Source organism: Coregonus clupeaformis, chromosome 27 (genome assembly GCF_020615455.1).
Source record: "Coregonus clupeaformis isolate EN_2021a chromosome 27, ASM2061545v1, whole genome shotgun sequence".
Lineage (NCBI taxonomy): Eukaryota > Metazoa > Chordata > Actinopteri > Salmoniformes > Salmonidae > Coregonus > Coregonus clupeaformis.
In genome coordinates this window covers 3306061-3327610 of record NC_059218.1, presented here as the reverse complement: position 1 = coordinate 3327610, position 21550 = coordinate 3306061, and the positions used below count along the sequence as shown (strand labels likewise).

General features: G+C 44.5%; 1 protein-coding gene across 2 annotated transcripts; it reads left to right on the top strand.

Annotated features, from left to right (window-relative positions):
* Window positions 1–1887: 1887 nt before the first annotated feature.
* LOC121541406 (LIM/homeobox protein Lhx2-like) lies at window positions 1888–13020 on the top strand. 2 transcript variants are annotated; one of them, XM_041850394.2, is made up of 6 exons: window positions 1888–2406; window positions 2726–2888; window positions 4008–4210; window positions 4734–5119; window positions 8920–9122; window positions 11959–13020. In XM_041850394.2, exons 2-6 carry the CDS (start codon window positions 2769–2771, stop codon window positions 12253–12255), a joined length of 1209 nt encoding a protein of 402 aa, XP_041706328.2. In that variant the 5' UTR covers window positions 1888–2406; window positions 2726–2768; the 3' UTR covers window positions 12256–13020. The 2 variants fall into 2 exon arrangements, with proteins under 2 accessions (XP_041706328.2, XP_041706327.2); XM_041850393.2 differs by lacking the exon at window positions 1888–2406 and having other exon boundaries at window positions 2706–2888; window positions 4737–5119.
* Window positions 13021–21550: the final 8530 nt, after the last annotated feature.

The window sequence follows — 21550 nt, the reverse complement described above, 5'->3', positions numbered from 1 at the left end:
AAGATGGCCACCATTTTTCCTGTACCCAAGAATGCAAAGGTAACTGAACTGAATGACTATCGCCCCATAGCACTCACTTCTGTCATCATGAAGTGCTTTGAGAGACTAGTCATGGATCATATCACCTCCACCTTACCTGTCACCCTAGACCCACTTCAATTTGCTTACCGCCACAATAGGTCCACAGACGATGCAATCACACTGCACAGTGCCCTATCCCATCTGGACAAGAGGAATACCTATGTAAGATTGCTGTTTATTGACTATAGCTCAGCATTCAACACCATAGTACCCTCCAAGCTCATCATTAAGCTTGAGGCCCTGGGTCTCAACCCCGCCCTGTGCAATTGTGTCCTGGACTCCCTGACGGGCCGCCCCCAGGTGGTGAAGGTAGGAAACAACATCTCAACTTCACTGATCCTCAACACTGGGGCCCCACAAGGGTGTGTGCTCAGCCCACTCCTGTACTCCCTGTTCACCCATGACTGCGTAACCATGCACGCCTCCAACTCAATCATCAAGTTTGCAGACTATACAACAGTAGTAGGCTTGAGTACCAACAACGATGAGACAGCCTACAGGGAGGAGGTGAGGGCTCTCGGAGTGTGGTGTCAGGAAAATAACCTCTCACTCAATGTAAACAAAACAAAGGAGATGATCGTGGACTTCAGGAAACAGCAGAGGGAGTACCCCCCTATCCACATCAACGGAACCGCACTGGAGAAGGTGGAAAGTTTTAAGTTCCTCTGCGTACATATCACTGACAAACTGAAATGGTCCCCCCACACAGACAGTGTGGTGAAGAACGCGCAACAGCGTCTCTTCAACCTCAGGAGGCTGAAGAAATGTTGCCTGTCACCTACAACACTCAAAAACTTTTACAGATGCACAACTGAGAGCATCATGTCGGGCTGTATCACCGCCTGGTACGGCAACTGCACCGCCCACAACCGCAGGGCTCTCCAGAGGGTGGTGCGGTCTGCACAACGCATCACCGGGGGAAAACTACCTGCCCTCCGGGACACCTACAGCACCCAATGTCACAGGAAGGCCAAAAAGATAATCAAGGAACCCGAGCCACTGCCTGTTCACCCCGCTATCATCCAGAAGGCAAGGTCAGTACAGGTGAATCAAAGCTGGGATCGAGAGACTGAAGAACAGCTTCTATCTCAAGGCCATCAGACTGTTAAACAGCCATCACTAGCACAGAGGCGCTGCTGCCTACATACAGACTTGAAAATCTTGGCCACTTTAATAAATGGAACACTAGTCACTTTAATAATGCCACTTTAATAATGTTTCCATATCTTGCATTACTCTTCTCAAATGTATATACTGTATTCTATACTATCATAATATTGTTTACATATCTTGCATTACCCATCTCATATGTACAGTATATACTGTATTCTATAGCATCTTAGCCTATGTCGCTCTGACAATGACATTGCTCATCCATATATTTACATTTAACATTTTAGTCATTTAGCAGATGCTCTTATCCAGAGCCACTTACAGGAGCAATTAGGGTTAAGTGCCTTGCTCAAGGGCACATCGACAGATTTTCCACCTAGTCTGCTCGGGGATTAGAACCAGCGACCTTTCGGTTACTGGCACAAAGCTCTTAACCACTAAGCTACCTGCCGCCCATTTATATATTCTTTACTTAGATTTGTGTGTATTAGATATTTGTTGTGGAACTGTTAGATATTACTTGCTAGATAATACTGCACTGTCGGAACTAGAAGCACAAGCATTTCGCTACACTCGCAAGGCCATCTGCTAACCATGTGACCAATACATTTGATTTGATTTGATTTGAGTGTAGCTATAGGTACGGAGGTGGGAAGTGAAGCGAGGCTGAGGCCGCTTCCGGGAGTCTTGACAAGGGATTTGTACACATCGAACCAGTAGTCAACTCCTCCCTCTAAATTGTACACACACATAGGGCTCAGTGCTCGCTTTGCCGAAGAGCTGGATACCCGTAAGAAAACAACGTCTGTTTTGCAATAACCCTTGGACACGAACATTTGTGTGTTTTTATGCATTCGTTCGTCGTGTTTGTTATTCTTTTATTTTTGATTGATATTCGTTTTGCATCCACGAGCAGCATTGAAATTCGCTGTTATGATTTGAGTCTCGGAGCAACTCAAGAGTGGAGGCCAGGAGACCCACCACAAGTCATCTACAATTCTGCCGTGTTTTTAGTTTTTTCCCACCTTTCTCTATTGTCTCTTGGAATACGTATTTACTCCTCAATTTTTGTCCTAATGCAAGTTGAACGTTTTCAATAGTTCTCGACCACTTTTATCTGATGACAGAGTGAAGTTGGTGCATTTTTCTGCATCCTGAAATCTGCAAATTGAGAGAGATTATTTGATTCAGAATTTACATTGTGGTTTGCTGGTATGTTTATATAATTCTTCTGATCTATTTGGTTGTAAATAGTAGGCTATTTTGTATTTGATAACGTGTTCAAAGATGGTGTAAACTACAGCCTATACGCCATATAGAAAACGTAATATTTACTATAATCATGTCTGAAATTAAAGACCAAAATCACAGTGTTGGAAAGGAAAATATGTTTCCCCCAAATCTTTGTCCTTTATCGTAGCCTACAATCTTTATTGGCTTGGATTTTTTGACTTCCGAAACCAATAGATGGGAGACATTCACTTTAAATGCATGGGCTAGATTTGCGTCTTATGGAAGTTTTGGCTTGCAGATTTGAGGGAGACGCTTGCAAGTGTAGCCCTCCAGCCTCCACTATGCTCTTCCATGGGCTGCCCGGAGGCGAGATGCAGGGGGTCATCGACGAGATCGGCCGGAGGGCGAAGGGCGATTCTACCGCCATCAGTTCGGCCATAGACATGGGGGAAACGGAGACGGTGGGTGAATTCTTTACTAAAGAAGGACCTGTGCTGTTCAGGCATGTGAAAGCACAAATAAAGCGTTCATTTCGAGGGAATACGGTCAGAAAGTAAACTGCGATTAAAATATATTCATTCATAAGCTAGAAAGCAGCACATTGCTTGCATGTTAGCGTTCACATTTGCTAACCCTGTGTGCGTAAAGTGTCATTATTCATGACCTATTGGCAAGTATTTCGTATGCCTCTGAAACAACATGTTACAATAACTTTATAATTGTATTCACGAAGTTTCCTTTCAGATACATGTAGACTACATAGGCCCACTTAGATAATAAAACAAATATATATAGTAAAAACTCTAAACATTTTATTTTACACTGCATGGTATGTCTGTCTGCCCATTTTAAGGCCATGCATGTTCATTCATAACTCAATAATTAATTCTAACAGATAATAATCTTGATCACTTTGAACCCAGCAAGGCACGAAACATATAGGCCTAACTTCTAAAACATAAACAGGCTTCTCGTTTGTTGTAAAAAACGAACAAATCGTTTTTCAATAGGCGTAGCTCACGTGCTCATGTCCATTCAGCTCTCCAATTGAAGTATTAAATATCCAAAGGAAAATACGTTTATTTCACAGAAGCATTCGAATTATAATGCTTGATCTGTGATTATTTTTTTATTCGTTTATTAGGCCTAATCAAATACGTTTTGCAATATTTTGGTTGTTAACATGATTCCTTAATTGATGATAAAATTGAGTGTTTCACGTGAATAAATACCCTTGGAAAAATATTTGAATTTGACATTTTCCTTTCATTTAGTTGTTAAATTTTTCTAATATATGACACACATGCCTCAACAAAAAATAAGGTTTCTGGTGCATTTACATGTTAGGCCACATTTTAGGCCTACGTGTTACATCATGCCACATTTAGGTTATATCTAGTGTTACCATTGTATCTATTGCTTTCATGGCTGCAAGCAGACAGACTTATGAACAAATATGAAATATGTGTGCGCAAAATGTTCACTGTTATACAGTATTGGCCTTGACATCGCTTGGTGACATACTATCGAACATGTGTTCTTATTGTAAACATAAAACTGATTTCCCTTTCCCTCTTCAGAGTATTACGTCCATCAACAGCGACCGTGTGGCCTTATGCGCGGGCTGCGGGGGGAAAATATCTGACCGTTACTACTTGCTTGCGGTGGACAAACAGTGGCACATGCGCTGTCTCAAGTGCTGCGAGTGTAAACTCAACCTCGAGTCAGAGCTTACCTGTTTCAGTAAAGACGGCAGCATCTATTGCAAAGAAGATTACTACAGGTAACCATGACACAAGGCTACAGCTATAACAAAAACAACAACAACAACAACAACAACTGGCCAAGAAAGCATATAAACGAGAGCTATCCAATTAGGTCTTGGTATACAACTAGCATTCTATCTAGGCAACTTATTACAAACACTTCAAAGCCCCAGCTACTCCATTGACAATCCTGAAACCAATTTCAGATAGTCAGTGATGGTAGGCTAATCTTCCCAAAACATGGTAGCTTGTTTGCTACTATTCCATGACTCTGGTAGGCCTATTCTTGTTCTTGATGCTCTACTTAGTCTAAACGAAAACATCATATTTTGAAGTGGCAAAAGGACAAGAATGAAACAAAAAAATAGGAAGGCCTGAAGGCATGCAGCCTTTTACGCATGATAATGAATTTGCATGTATTGCTTAATAACAACTTTAGATCAACCTTCTTCATCATAATGTCCACAAGCTAAAGTTTGTTGACCCTGTTGTGAATCTAAATTCTGTACGTGTTTGTGTCATCCGCTCTCTTCTCCCAAGCAGGAGGTTTTCCGTCCAAAGGTGCACCCGTTGCCATCTCGGGATCTCGGCGTCGGAGATGGTCATGCGGGCGAGGGACTTGGTCTACCACTTGAACTGTTTCACCTGTACAAGCTGCAACAAAATGCTCAGGACCGGAGACCACTTCGGAATGCGGGACAGTCTTGTGTACTGCCGGCTCCACTTTGAGACACTCATACAAGCGGAATATCAAGCGCATTTCAATCACGCGGGGGATGTAGCCTCGGGCAAAGGACTTGGCGCGGGCAGCATGGGAAACTCGCCGGGGCTGCCCTACTACAACGGCGTCGGGACCGTGCAGAAAGGAAGGCGGAGGAAAAGGAAAAGTCCCGGGCCTAGAGCAGATCTGGCGGCTTACAACGCAGGTAGGACGAGTTTGTACCGGTTAGCCGTTAATGGTTATGGTCATTTAAATCTACAAAAAGTGCCACAAAAAAAACTCACAATTGTGAGGCCTATTTTATTTCACAGTGTGTGTGATTTCTCTATTGGAATGAAAGACAATAAAGAGCAAAATAGTGGATTGATGGACTAATTTGAAATATTTTTTTTGATGGAAATATACCCTTGTCGCTTATTTCGATAGGACTGGGTTACTTACTTTCAATCAAAATTAACATAGGCCTATTTGTCTGCACCGTTTTGGGAAATATAGAATGGCTATAACAACGTTGTCTTTTTTAAACAAAGTTAATCAATTTAATTTTTTCTAATCAAAAATATTTTACGCAATAGCTAATGAATTGCGCAATGTTGTGCTTTGGACGATTTTATGCACAGACTAGGCCTGCCATGTTTTAAATCGGGTGGATATGTATATGTTGATTTATTGAAGAACTCACCTTTCTGAGACACTTATTCTAACAAGATTTAATGTTTGGTCAAAGATGTGAGGGAAAGTGAGAAGTTCAATGGAAGCCTCTGTTGATTTGTGGAATGGGAGCGCGCTTGGTCCACTTCCAATCTAATAGATTTGGATAACATATCCTAAGATACAAATGCAAGATGAACATGCACATACCACAAACTAACGCATTAATCAATTAAAAGAGAACCTGCTTCTGAAGGTCTACTCAATTCTGCATGTCCTCCTGCATGTTCCATTATAGGCTACAGTGACGGTTTGCGTAATAACAACCTCTTGAAACACTCCATTGAATTCTTTTTGAAAATGTTAAACTTTTTCCACTGAACATTACGTTTGCAAGCTCATACACAGTCAATTTAGTCTTGTAAAACCTATCTCAAAACTTAGAACTTGGCTACATAGAAAAAGAGAGTAGTGAAAGATTTTTAGAAGACGACAGGAGCAGACAAGTGGAAAATAGCTCAGATGGGGACTTCAAAAAGATGAGAGAGAGAGACGATCGAATTCTCCCCAGTCCCACTTTCACTTGCTGAGTCTCGCAGTTTGTTTGGTTTTGGGGTCGGGAAATCAATGTCGGATTGCTTGTAGAACATGGGAGAACCTGTGTGGAATCCTGAATAAAACGCTCCCCTGTGTGGTTTCGAGAGAAAGTCTCCTGCAGCCAGGAATAAGTTATTCCGTCATAAATAAAAAACCGACTTGAGCGAGTAGCTCTTGGTGTATTACTTTTGTGCGAAAAAAACAGATGACTTTGACATCTTGGTATTATGATTAGGCATAAAGCAATGTTTATACTTGTTATATGCCTATTATCATTCCTATAATAATATGAGTAGGAATAGGCAAGGATAGGGCTAGATTGTATAGGCCTATCTGTTTTTCGAGAATAAAGGATTTAATTATACAATTCCAGGTCACTATAGCTCCATATTGCGATGGCATAAGGTGATTTGAATAAGAAAGACGAATGGCAGAAAGCGTTAGTAAGCACGTGAGCTAAACATGAATGGTAGGGCTAATAGTTAAAAGATTAGGCCCATTCTCTGCATTCTGCTTTGGATAACGAGAATTTTGATTTTCGTTCCATAAACATTTTGAAATGTACAGTTCTGAGTGTGCTTCAATAACTATGAGCATGAAAATGTAATGACAATATTTATACATTATTGTCAAGGAATATTTCATAAACAACTTCCTTTTTTTGACAGGGTTGTCTGGTAAATTGTTAGACAAATGGGCAGGATTAATTGCACAATTTCCCTCCAAATCTAAGATAGCCTACGTAAATAAACGATATATAAAAGAAGAAAGCCTAATTACATGAAATAAAATAAGGATTTCAATCTTAAACCAACTTATACTGTATATAGGCTTAGACCTATCTTTCTTTGCATAATATTTTGCGTTGTCCAAGATAACTTTGACCCACTTTTCCAAAGTCTCATATCTAATGAAATTCTAGCCTGCTGTGTTATACAATATTGAATAAGGCATCATGGAGAGGAACATATTGCCCTTTCTTTCTTTCTTTCTTTCTTTCTTTCTTTCTTTCTTTCTTTCTTTCTTTCTTTCTTTCTTTCTTTCTTTCTTTCTTTCTTTCTTTCTTTCTTTCTTTCTTTCTTTCTTTCTTTCTTTCTTTCTTTCTTTCTTTCTTTCTTTCTTTCTTTCTTTCTGTTTTGGAGCTTTGCTGCCACCCGAGGGAGTTTGTTGACATTCCTTTCAATATCATCTGGAATGCCAGATTTTCTATCAAACCCTGACTGCACTGCATAACACTGTGAAAATACAAGCCAATTTGATCCAATACAGTATTTTCTGCAGTGTGGTGAATTCCAGCAACCATAACTATTGGCAAAAGTTCTTGACATGCAATTGACATTTCCCATTGCTTTACCCACTTGAATATTTTGACATACGAATTTGTTGTCCCCGTTTTTGAAGGAATGATTATTAACACTTTAGAGTCATTATTCTAGTAAATACAATATAACACTGTACTTACAGAAGCAGAAGGGAAAAAGTGCATTCTAATAATGAGCAATTGCAATACTTTTTTACACTGTACTACTTACACAGTAATAAGAACACTAAAGTTAAGGTATTTGTTGCTGCCCAGTCAATCTTGTGCGTTTTGCATGACAAACCCACATTTTATTGATTTATTTAGGCATTTTCACTCAGTGTTGTGGGTATTTAGGAGTAATCACGTTGTGATTCTTTTTGTATTCAGTTTTGCAACTAACGTGCTTGCTAATTTAGAGCTTCCAGAGTACTTGCAGATTGTCAGATGTGTTGTGGGTGTTTTGCAGGCAGTTTTTTCCATGCTGTAAACTACAGAATGTAAACATATAGGTGGTGCTCTTGCTTGATTCAATTTGATACAAAAGTTATCATTATGAATTCATTGAATTTAGCATAATAGTTTATAGATATAGATAACAGTACTGTTACCAATAACAGTAATAATGATAATAATATTAATAATAATAATAATAATAATGGTTATCTGATTAGCTAGAAAGAAAATATTCTAGTGCAATGATTGCTCTGTAAAATTACCCTTTTAATGCCTAATTTGCTCATTCCGACTTACATTTGAATCACACAAGAATAAAACATATTTCAGTTTGATGAATGTATCCATTTAGCCTCCATTAACCACAACCTTGTAAAGTCCTTCATGAGCTTTCCTGTCAACAAATAAGACATGCAGTCTGTCTGCCATAGCGTTCACAACAACAACAACAACAACAACAACAAAACAACACATTGGAATACTCTGATTACGTAATCCCAATGATGACATGATCATAACCATAAACTAAATTCCATGAAAATGGTAAACAAAGTATTGTGTCATATTGTATTATTGTCATATTGTATTGTATTGTATTGTATTGTATTGTATCAGTAACCTCACCCACAAAACCTAGTTCAGAGTTCAGACATTGCATTGTGATGATTAGTTTAAATATGGAGCCTGTCTGAGTGAGTGGAACTAATGATAACCAGTAGACTCACTTCTCTTAGGGTAATTAAGGGCGGCAGGTAGCTTAGTGGGTAAGAGCGTTTTACAAGTAACTGAAAGGTTGCTGGTTCTACCCCCGAGCAGACTAGGTGAAAAATCTGTTGATGTGCCCTTAAGCAAGGCACTTAACCCTAATTGCTCCTGTAAGTCACTCTGGATAAGAGCGTCTGCTAAATGACGTAAATGTAAAATGTATCGTATCGTAATGTATTGTATTGGATCATGTCTTAACCAGAAACTAACCTGTGTGTGTTGTCCCTCCCCTCCAGCATTAAGTTGCAATGAGGATGGGGACCACCTGGACCGCGACTCCCACTACTCCTCCAGCGCCAAGTCCAAGCGCATGCGTACCTCCTTCAAACACCACCAGCTGAGGACCATGAAGTCCTACTTTGCCATCAACCATAATCCAGATGCCAAAGACCTGAAACAGCTGGCCCAGAAGACGGGTCTCACCAAACGGGTGCTGCAGGTGAGAAAGACGATTCCCTTTATAAAGGATAATTATTTACACACATGTAAAGGTAACTGCCAAAATAATGGAAACACTTGAGTAAATGAGGGATACATTTACCATTTAGCAGACGCTCTTATCCAGAGCGAACTACAGTTAGTGCATACATTATTCTTTTTTATTTTCATACTGGCCCCCCGTGGGAATCAAACCCACAACCCTGGCGTTGCAAACGCCATGCTCTACCAACTGAGCTACCTCCCTGCTGGCCATTCCCTCCCCTACCCTGGGCCAATTGTGTGCTGCCCCATTGGTCTCCCGGTTGCGGCCGGCTACAGCAGAGCCTGGATTCGAACCAGGCATCTCTAGCGGCACAGCTAGCACTGCGATGCAGTGCCTTAGACCACTGCGCCACTCGGGAGATACAAAGTGTATTGAAAGCAGGTGCTTCCACACGGGTGTGGTTCCTGAGCTAACTAAGTAATTAACATCCCATTAGGGTCATGTATAAAAATGCTGGACATGCCATTATTTTGGCCATTATTTCGGCTACCATGGCTATGGCCCCATAGGATGACAATGCCCCCATCCACAGGGCACGAGTGTCACTGAATGGTTTGATAAGAATGAAAACAATGTAAACCATATGCCATTGCCGACTCAGTCACCAGATCTAAACCCAATTGAACACTTATGGGAGATTCTGGAACAGCGCCTCAGACAACGTTTTCCACTACCATCAACAAAACACCAAATGATGGAATTTTTCTATGAAGAATGGTGTCGCATCCCTCCAATAGAGTTCCAGATACTTGTAGAATCTATGCCAAGGTGCATTGAAGCTGTTCTGGGTCGTGGTGGCCCAATGCCCTATTAAAACACGTTATGTTGGTGTTTCCTTTATTTTGGCAGTTACCTGTATGTTATTGTATATAGAACCCTTCTGGGCCTATATTGACAAAGTGTCTCAGAGTAGGAGTGCTGATGTAGGATCAGTTTGTCCTTTTAGATAATAATGAATAAGATTATATGGACAGGGGGGACCTGATCCTAGACCAGCAGTCCTACTTTGAGACGAATACTTGCACTGATGCTCATTGGATAAGTGCAAACTGCATTGCATTTCACCAGTCACAAATACTGTACATCATTATTTTTTGGTCTGGATATCTGCATGCTTCGGTTTAGTGCAAAATTCCACCGAACTAAATATAAAATGTGACTTTTTAGCATTATTACAATCCAATGCAAGTCATTGGTACCTATATTAGCATTTTTTGCGCTTCATGTACAAATCATCCTTAAGTATCTAAAATTGATTGTGTAGCTCAGCAAAGTTAGAATTTGGAAACAGTGGCCAGTTAAACAAAACCAAAGCATGGATTGCTGTCACACGTTGGCCATAGACTGCTTACAGGGTAAGGAAACAAAGTTATTTTGTAATTTGGGTGAACTATCCCTTTAACTACTAGCACTCAGGATTCACAGCGAGAGAAAGTGATTAATCAGTGTAACAATAAAGGAATTAGTTTAGTGTAACAATGTTGCTTTTGAGAAACAGCTTGGATGCTAACGATGCAACTAACTGTAGGTTCTACAGTAACAATTAACTTAAAGCTGCAATATGTATATTTTGGGGAGACCAAATTCACATAAAGATTTGAGTTATAGATCTGTCATTCTCATTGAAATTGAAAGCAAGTCTACGAAGCGGTAGATCTGTTCTTTGTCGGCTATTTCTATGCTTCCCGTTCTTAAGTTTAGTTTTTAGAATTTTTAGAATTTTTGCAACCAGGAAATGGCAAAGCGATTTCTGTATAGTGCATCTTTAATGTTACACAAACTATGAAAGCTCTGGGGAAACCAGGCCCTGTACAATAGTACTCGACTGTGTGGCAAATGGAAACAGTGGTTTATGCATGTGCGGTTATTTTTTATTTTTATTTATTTATTTACCTTTATTTAACTAGGCAAGTCAGTTAAGAACAAATTCTTATTTACAATGACGGCCTACACCGGTTAATGTCAAGTGATGATGGTAACTGTAGCCCTTGTAGAAACATTTATTTGTGTGGCAATGTACTCAGTATTTTAACAATTCCCTCATACTTGTTTTACATGTAGTAGTAGTAAATATTGACAAAATTTTTGAAATTGCATTCCTTGTATCTGTGGTAATAATGAACTTAATAATGGTGCAAAATGCCAGACAAATCTATCAGTGTGGTAATAATGAACTTACTAATGGTGCAAAATGCCAGACAAATCTATCAGGGAAGTTTTTGATTAGTTTAATTGCTCAAGTATTATGATTATCCAAAACAAACCGTAAATTCCTTGAAATGGCCCATCTATTTCCATCCCATTGAACATAATCTGCACAATTACACAATAGTAAAAACATTTAGTCCTCACACAGTCAGTATAGATATCCCTTGGTATAAGTCATAGCCTCTCAAGAGAGGGCCTAAAGCTTTTGTTTTGTTGTTTTTTTAATGTGAGAAAAAAAAGTGTCACCGAGTTATCATACCAACTGTTTAGCATTCGATATGGGAATTCAAAAACACACAACGGACCTTTTGCAAAAGTATAAACAACTGCAAATTATTAAAAAAACAGACAGGCGTAAAACACAGATTTAATGAACAAACTGAGGAAAAGCAAAGCCGACGTTTGGCTTTGATGAATTCCATTTTTCATGTTTGTCATTTTGATTTGACCCCCCCCTCTTTCGGTATCTCTCTGTTTCTAAACCCTTCCCCCCCACAGCCCAGGCTTCGGTTCACCACACTAACACGATCTATTGAGCATTTATTGAAAGAAAATATATATTCTTCTCTTTCTTTCTTTGAAGGTTTGGTTCCAAAATGCCCGGGCCAAGTTTCGACGGAACATCCTACGTCAGGAGAGCACAGGGCTGGACAAGCTGTCGGATGGGTCCACTCTACCAGGGGGGTCGCCTTCAGGCCCCCCCTCCGAGCTCTCCAACGCCTCAATGAGCCCTTCCAGTACCCATACCACCCTCACGGACCTGACCAGCCCCTCTATGACATCGGTTAACCCTGTACTGACCGCCGTGCTGGGGGGCATGGACCCCCATGACTCCATGAGTATGAGCCCTTCCCAGACCACCCTTACCAGCCTTTTCTGATGTCACCCACCCCACCCCATCTGCCCCTAAACCCATCCACCAGCTCACTCAAGATTGAGTCACTTAAATAAATTATATTCCCTCTGGACCCTGGACCTTAGGTTTCTACCTTGTCTATTTCTAGTGTCTTTGTATGAATGGCAACTAAAGCCTTACGGAGCGCTCGGCTTGATTTTGTAAAAAGCTGAAGATACTTTTCCCCTGTTCTGTTTTCATCTTTGTTTCCTTTCAATGTTGGCTGACTGACACTACCCTCACCCGTGATGTGGATTTTCAATTCTCACTCCATCCCGACCACTCTGTTTCTAGGTAGAGATTTGAAAAAATAAATAAAAAAAAGGAGGGAAAAGAACGGTGAAACATTGGGGAGTGTAAAATGCAGATGCAAAGTACTGTAGCAAGGTTATCCAGAAGACTCTAGCGTGCCTTAAACATTTTGATCACACTGAGGAATCCCTGATCTGATACATGTCTAATCTAGGTGGCATATGTCTTAAAAGATTTTGTTAAACGACGGGTGCACCACTGACAACTGCATTTGCTTATAACATGGCCATCAAAGCTGATCTACTTCAAAATTCACTCTGCACACAGTAAGGGGCTGATGTCAACAAGAAAGATTATATTGATAGAAATAGCATAGACGAGAATTAGAATTACACTGATAAAGTTAATATAAAGATATCATGGTCACTATCCTTAAGACTCAGACTTTGCTTTAATATTTTGTAACAATAAACTGTCATACACAGAAATGAGATATAATATATATTGATATCTGACTCATTGCTTGATGGAATTGCATTGATTCTATTTGCAGTCACCATTTAATATCTCAGTAATACATATACATTTTAAGCAAAAATAGCTACAACATATCTAGTGCTTTTTCAGCATCATGTTTGGATTATGAATTGATAGGAGTAACATATGGATGTAGATTGTGGAATATTGTCTGGCTATTTGAATATTGTCACATTCATCACTACATTTGTAGTTTGTTTCAGCCCTTGTGTACCAGATGCACTTCTACACGTCAAAGACTGCAGTCATGCACATGCACATGCACATGCACATGCACATGGACACGCACACACACACACACACACACACACACACACACACACACACACACACACACACACACACACACACACACACACACACACACACACACACACACCATACTTACCTCAGTCTAAATGTATTTCTATGCTCTTGCTTCTGATTATGGGTAGATATAAAGTTTATGGCTCTGTTTGCATGGTATCACATTTTGGAATTCTAAAAGTCCCTACAATGTAGGAATCTAACACAAAATAAATGTATTTAAAACTGAGATGCATCTAACAATGGCACCCGCAATCAAAAAAAATATCAAAGAGACCACTTCTAAATACTTATTTGGAATTGTCCCCACAAAACTGTTCGTTGTGGTGACCTGTCTGAATATTGGTGTTGGTACAGAGAAACTAATCAGGGATTTGTGTAGTTGGCAAATAAACCAACTTTACCTGGGTCCTGTTCATTAGGACCACACAGTAGCAAAGTGTTTTGTAATGGAAAATGTAAATTAGTGTTTCTTATTGGACAAATTCAGATAGTACCTCCTTGTTTCAGACTGTTTTCTTCCATTTGGTGCCTACTGAACATGACCCTGGAAGCTGGTAGGACTATGAGTGGTTCTGACATGGAGAATCAAGCTGCCTTCCTTTTGACTGCGACTACCTTTACTCATGGATGAGGAGGGTGTTCTTACTTTATCTTTACCCTTGTGTGCATGGAGAACTGCTGTTTAGGATTCAACATCCCTTTAACCACAATCTTTTGTTTGTTTGTCCTCCCATTCGTGTACAGTTGCCCCCTTTTGATGTACTTAATCATTCATTTATTTCAAAATATAAAATGGTGAGCAAAACTTGCCCTGTCTCTGTAGTTTTTTTGAAGTTACTACCTATAGGATATGATCATATGACAAATGTGCACACACACGTACTGTGGTGAATGATGGACGGAGTCAGGCGCAGGAGTAAAATAACCGGATGCAGATTTATTCCTTCCAGACATACAATGCGCCTACAACGGCAATCGAAACAGGGACAGGGGAAACAATCCTCCCTGACCAAAGTCTCAGAAAATACAATAAATGTAATGACACAGGGGAAAATCAACCCTGGCAAAATAAATGAGAGAGTATCTCAACCGAGCTACTCCTCCCACATAGAACAATCACTCACAAAGACAAGGGGCCAGAGGGAACACTTATACACAGACTAATTAGGGGATGAGCAACAGGTGTGTGTGATTGACAACACAAGACAAGACAAGTGGAGTGATGAGAATGGGAGCGGCAGTAACTAGTAAGCCGGTGACGACGAACGCCGAAACCTGCCCGAACAAGGAGGGGAGGCAGCCTTGGCGGAAGTCGTGACAGTACTCCCCCCTTGACGCGCGGCTCCAGTAGCGGGTCGACCCCGGCCTCGGGGATGGCCAGGAGGACGCGGAGGAGGGCGCGCCGGATGGCGACGGTGGAAATCCCGCAACAGGGAGGGATCGAGGATGTCCCTCTCGGGGACCCAGCACCGTTCCTCCGGACCGTACCCCTCCCACTCCACGAGGTACTGAAGGCCCCCCCACCCGACGCCTTGAATCCAGGATGGAATGGACTGAGTACGCCGGGGCCCCCTCGATGTCCAGAGGAGGTGGAGGGACCTCCCGCACCTCAGACTCCTGGAGCGGACCAACCACCACTGGCCTGAGGAGAGACACATGAAACGAGGGGTTAATACGGTAATCAGGGGGAAGTAATAACCTGTATGTGACCTCGTTTATCCTCCTCAGGACTTTAAACGGCCCCACAAACCGCAGGCTCAGCTTCCGGGAGGGAAGGCGGAGGGGCAGATTCCGTGTCGAGAGCCAGACCCGATTCCCCTGTACAAAGACCGGGGCCTCCCTGCGGTGGCGGTCAGTGTTGGCCTTCTGACGACGCACAGCACGCTGGAAGTGAACGTGGGCAGCATCCCAAGTCTCCTCCGCGTGCCGAAACCAGTCATCCACCGCAGGAGCCTCGGTCTGGCTCTGGTGCCACGGTGCCAGAACCGGTTGGTAACCTAAAACACATTGGAAGGGCGTTAGGTTAGTGGAGGAGTGGCGGAGAGAGTTCTGGGCATATTCTGCCCATGGCAAGAACACCGACCACTCCCCCGGCCGGTCCTGGCAGTAGGTCCGCAGGAACCTACCCAAATCTTGATTTACCCTTTCCACCTGCCCATTACTCTCGGGGTGGAATCCAGAGGTCAGGCTGACCGAGACTCCCAGACGTTCCATGAATGCCTTCCAGACCCTAGACGTGAACTGGGGACCTCGGTCGGACACTATATCCTCTGGTACCCCGTAGTGCCGGAAGACGTGAGTAAACATGGCCTCTGCAGTTTGCAGGGCCGTAGGGAGACCGGGCAGAGGAAGGAGGCGGCAAGACTTCGAAAAGCGGTCCACAACTACCAGGATGGTGGTTTTACCTGTGGAGAGGGGAAGATCAGTATGATAATCAATACTTAGATGAGACCATGGTCATTGTGGAACTGGTAATGGTTGCAACTTACCTGCTGGGAGGTGCCTAGGTGCCTTACTCTGGGCGCACACCAAGCAGGATGAGACATACACCCTCACGTCCTTAGCCAAGGTAGGCCACCAGTATTTATCGGTCAGGCAGCGCACTGTACGACCGATACCTGGGTGACCAGAGGAGAATGACGTGTGTGCCCAGTAAATCAAACGATCACTGATAAGAGCAGGCACGTACCGCAGCCCAGCTGGACACTGAGGTGCAGATGGATATGTGCGTAATGCCCACTCTATATCCGCGTCCATCGCCCACACTACCGGCACCACGATGCAGGAGGCCGGGAGTATGGGGGTGTTGATCTGGGCCTCTCCTCTGTGTCATACAGCCGGGACAGTGCGTCTGCCTTCACGTTCTTCGTACCCGGAATGTATGAAATCAAACTGGGTGAAGAAGAGGGCCCACCTGGCCTGGCAAGGATTCAGACTCCTCGCTGCCCGAATGTACTCCAGGTTACGGTGGTCTGTCCAGACGAGGAAAGGGTGTTTCGCCCCTTGGAGCCAATGCCTCCACGTGGTCAAAGCTCGGACAACAGCCAGCAGCTCCCGATCACCAACGCCATAGTTCTGCTCCGCCAAGCTGAGCTTCTTAGAAAAGAAGGCACAGGGAAGGAGCTTGGGTGGCGTGCCCGAGCGTTGAGACAGAACAGCGCCTATCCCTACCTCGGACGCATCCACCTCCACTACAAACGGTAGTGATGGTGTGTGACTGGGCTGAGGTGAACAGACCCCGCAGTCTACTGAAGGCCAGGCCACCCTTCAACAAGGAGGCAATGGGTGCTGCGACCTTGCCAAAGCCCCGGATAAACCTCCGATAGTAGTTGGCAAAGCCAAGGAAGCGCTGCACCTTCTTAACCGTGGTTGGAGTCGGCCAATTACGCACAGCTGAAATGCGATCTCCCTCCATCTCCACACCTAAGGTAGTAATGCAGTATCCGAGGAAGGACACTGACTGCTGGAAAAACTCACACTTTTCTGCCTTGGCATAAAGGTCATTCTCCAGCAGTCGGACCAGTACCTTGCGAACCAGGGACACATGCTCGGCGCGCGTAGCAGAATACACCAGGATGTCATCGATGTAGACCACCACACCGCGACCAAGCATGTCCCGAAACATCTCATTCACAAAGGACTGGAAGACGGATGGAGCATTCATCAAATCGTAGGGCATCACCAGGTATTCATAATGCCCTGAGGTTGTGCTGAATGCTGTTTTCCACTCATCCCCTTCCCGAATACGCATCAGGTTGTAGGCACTCCTGAGATCTAATTTGGTGAAGAAGCGGCCCCCATGCATTGACTCAATCACTGAAGGAATGAGGGGAAGAGGATAACTAAATCGTATCGTCACCTTGTTCAGTGGTCGATAATCAATGCGCGGGCGTAAACTGCCATCTTTCTTCTTCACAAAGAAGAAACTCGAGGAAGCAGGTGAAGTGGAGGGACGTATATACCCCTGGCCCAGGGACTCTGTGATTTATTTCTCCATAGCCTCCGTTTCAGCCTGCGACAGGGGATACACATGACTCCTGGGAGGTACAGCGTCTACCCGAAGGTTTATCGCGCAATCCCCCTCCCGATGAGGTGGTAATTTAGTCGCCCGCGTCTTGTAAAACGCGAGCGCCAGATCATGGTATTCAAGGGGAATGCGCACGGTGGGAGAACCGTCTGGACTTTCGACCGTGGTTGCACCAACGGAAACACCTAGACACCTACCCGGACACTCTCGCGACCACCCCGTAAGAGCCCTCTGCGTCCATGAGAAATCGGGGTTGTGAAGGGCTAACCACAGGATACCTAATACTAATGGGTAAGCATGAGATTCAATAATCAAAAAGGTGATCTGCTCAAAATGAGTCTCCTGGGTGATCATGGTGACTGGTACAGTAACCTCCTTAACTAACCCGGACCCTAATGGTCGACTATCAAGGGCTCTGATGGGGAGTGGAATGGATAGGGGAACCAATTAAATGCCTTGACGGCGTGCAAATGCCCTGTCCATAAAGTTCCCAGCTGCGCCTGAATCGACTAGCGCCTAACAATGTGGAACTACCATGTGATCGGGAAAGGAGGTAGATAGGGTACAGTGCGCTGCAAAGGGTTCTGAACAAGTGTGGGTGTTCGATACCTGGGGTGATGCGTGAGTGCCCTGCCTACCGCCTCCAGAACAAAAGAACGTTGACTGCGACGTGAGGTGTATTGTCCCTTTGTGCCACCAGAGTGGAACTGTTGCTGTCCTCCTCTGCTCTCTCAACCGGCGGCTCCACCCATCTCCATCTGCTCGTCCGGGGTGGGAACAGGCAGACTCCTACCAGGACGTCCTCTGGCTGCCAGCAGATTGTCCAGACGGATGGCCATGTCCACCAGTTGGGAGAACGATAGCATGGCATCCCGGCAGGCTAGCTCCCGTCGGACGTCCTCCCGTAGGTGGCACCGGAAATGGTCAATCAGGGCCCGCTCGTTCCACCCGGACCCCGCTGCCAGCGTCCGGAACGCCAGCGCGTAGTCCTGTGCGGTCCTCGTCCCCTGCCTCAGCTGGACCAGCCGCTCGCCCGCCTCTCGACCCTCGGGCGGGTGATCGAAAACCGCCCAAAAGAGGCGAGCGAACTCCCTGTAGTCCTCCTACGCGGCTCCTCCTTCGTTCCACACCGTGCTGGCCCACTCCAGGGCTCCCACAGAGGCAGGAAACGAGGACGGATACCTTCTTCCGCTCCAATGGCGCCGGCCTGATGCTGGAGAAATACAGCTCCAGTTGGAGAAGGAATCCTTTACAGCGCACTGCCGTCCCATCAAACGCCGGTGGCCGGGATATCTGGATTCCTCCGGGTGCTGGGGTGTAGGTGGCTGGATCCGGTTGGCCAGCTGGTCTCGACAGATCGGGTCCTCTCCTCTCCAGGCGTTGGACGACCTGAAGAAGCCGATCCATCGCTTCCCCCAAGCTGGCCAGCATCGTGGAATGCTCCTGGAACCTTGCCACGACTCCAGGCATGCGATCTTCTCCTGCTGACTCCATATCAGCGGGTGAGTGATTCTGTGCTGAATGATGGACGGAGTCAGGCGCAGGAGTAAAATAACCGGATGCAGATTTATTCCTTCCAGACATACAATGCGCCTACAACGGCAAACGAACAGGTACAGGGGAAACAATCCTCCCTGACCAAACACAGTCTCAGAAAATACAATAAATGTAATGACACAGGGGAAAATCAACCCAAAATGTGAGAGTATCTCAACCGAGCTACACTCCTCCCACATAGAACAATCACTCACAAAGACAAGGGGCCAGAGGGAACACTTATACACAGACTAATTAGGGGATGAGCACCAGGTGTGTGTGATTGACAAGACAAGACAAGTGGAGTGATGAGAATGGGAGTGGCAGTAGCTAGTAAGCCGGTGACGACGAACGCCGAAACCTGCCCCGAACAAGGAGGGGAGGCAGCCTCGGTGGAAGTCGTGACACGTACACACGCACGCACGCTCGCACCCACACACACACACACACACACACACACACACAAACACACACAAACACACACACACAAACACACACAAACACACACACACACACACACACACACACACACACACACACACACACAATGCATCTGCACAGACTTGAACCTATACGTTTTTATTGTATGTTCTGTGTACATACTCGTGGTGTTCCACAGGGTCCATTTTTTGTTTTGTTGGAATTTGGTTGGAGGACCACCTTGTCTTGAAAGAAAGATAGATAGATATCTGCGCACTATTGAATGCCCCAGATGTTTTATTACTATGAGAGACCACCTTGTCTCGACATCGTTGCAATGCTTAAAAAACCATTGATCTCATTTGGATTATATTGTCATTTGAGTCATTTAGCAGAAACTCTTATCCAGAGCTACTTTTGGCAAGAACATTACAACAAGGAGGCTGAATGACAGCAGAATTACTAAATGCATATATATTTTCTGTCCATAGAGTTTTTTTTGAAATACAGTGCTTCCACCCACACTAGGAACACAGTTGCTATGGCTGGCAGCTTACCGGAAAAACCTCATCATAAAAATAGATGTTTTGTAGGGGGAACCTTTCTCATATGAGCTCGAGCAATATGTGTTACATTTGCACATGGCACCAGTGTCATCCAAACCAGCTGAGCCATATTACTGATGTCTGAAAAATGTTCTCTTAAAAACGTATTCAAATAACTTTAGTAAAATAAATATAAACTGAAACTTTAACAGTCATATACAGTGGGGGAAAAAAGTATTTAGTCAGCCACCAATTGTGCAAGTTCTCCCACTTAAAAAGATGAGAGAGGCCTGTAATTATCATCATAGGTACACGTTGTCAGCTTCCTGCTTCCCCTGTTTGTCTCCTGGCCTCTAGAGGTCAGCTGTGTTCCCCTTTGCCTTAGTTTTTCCTCATGTGTCCTAATTAGCTTATCTATGTCACCTGTGCCTTGTTTCCCCTTGAGTATTTTAGCTGTGTGTTTTCCCCTTGTTTCTCACTTGGTTATTGCGTCCTGTCTATGTGTCTCCTGCTTTGTCCCACCGTATCAGTCCTAGTAAGTTATTCGAAGTTATCTTTAGTTTGTTTTTCTCCCCTCGGGGAGTTGTTTTGTTTTGCCTCCTGTTTTGGAACATTAAATCTACTTACCTGGAGTATTGCCTGGGGTGTTTCATTTGGGTCCTACAACATCTCCTCTGTGGCTAAGGGGTAGTACCCCCAGCTCTACACATTTGAGACCGGAGTTCTAGCCCGGCTTGTGACAGAATAACCAAGTCAATCATGGACCCAGAAACACTCAGTTCCCAGGACCTGTTGGCGGTGATCATTCGACATGAGGCTTCTTTCCAGCGCCATGAAGCCGTTCTCAGCCGACAAGAGGAGCTGATGGCTAGACATTCTCAACTCCTGGCCAAAATGATGAGTTCCCTTCACCAGCTCTTTGAACGCCTCCTTGGTTCTCCCCCTTCCCCCGGTCACCTCCCAGTGACGACAGGCCTTCTCGGTTGGCGGAGCCCCGACTACCACCTCCCAAGCCCTTTTCTGGGGATCCAAGCTCTTGTCAGGGTTTCCTCACCCAATGCTCCCTCACCTTCGAGCTCCAACCCTCAAGTTTTCCCACAGACCGTTCCAAGATTGCCTACCTCATTACCCTTCTTTCAGACAAGGCGCTCGCCTGGGCCTCTGCGGTGTGGCAGTCCCAGGAGGCCTGTTGTGACTCCCACGCTGCATTTGTAGAAGAGTTCAAGCGGGTGTTCGATCATCCTGTCAGTGGGCGGGAGGCTTCCAGCGCCTACTGTCTCTCCGTCAGGGCCCCCGAGCACGGCAGATTTTGCCATTGAGTTCCGAACCATAGCAGCAAGGAGCGGATGGAATGATGAAGCGCTGAGGGTCTGCTTTCAGGGAGGGTTATCTGAGCCCCTTCAAGATGAGTTAGCCACCCGTGAACCAGCTGAAGATCTCGAGTCCTCATAGCCTTGGCCATCCGCCTGGACAATCGTCTAAGAGAGCGGAGAACGGCTCGCCGTCAGGTGTCTCAGTCCCAAGTTCCTCTGAGCAGCTCTGTTTCTCCTGTTTGGACTCCGTCATTCAGAGCTGCCCGGCTCCTGAACTGCCCCAGGATTCCCCGGAGAGCATGCAGTTAGGCCGTTCCAGGCTTTCTTCCAACGGGGAACGT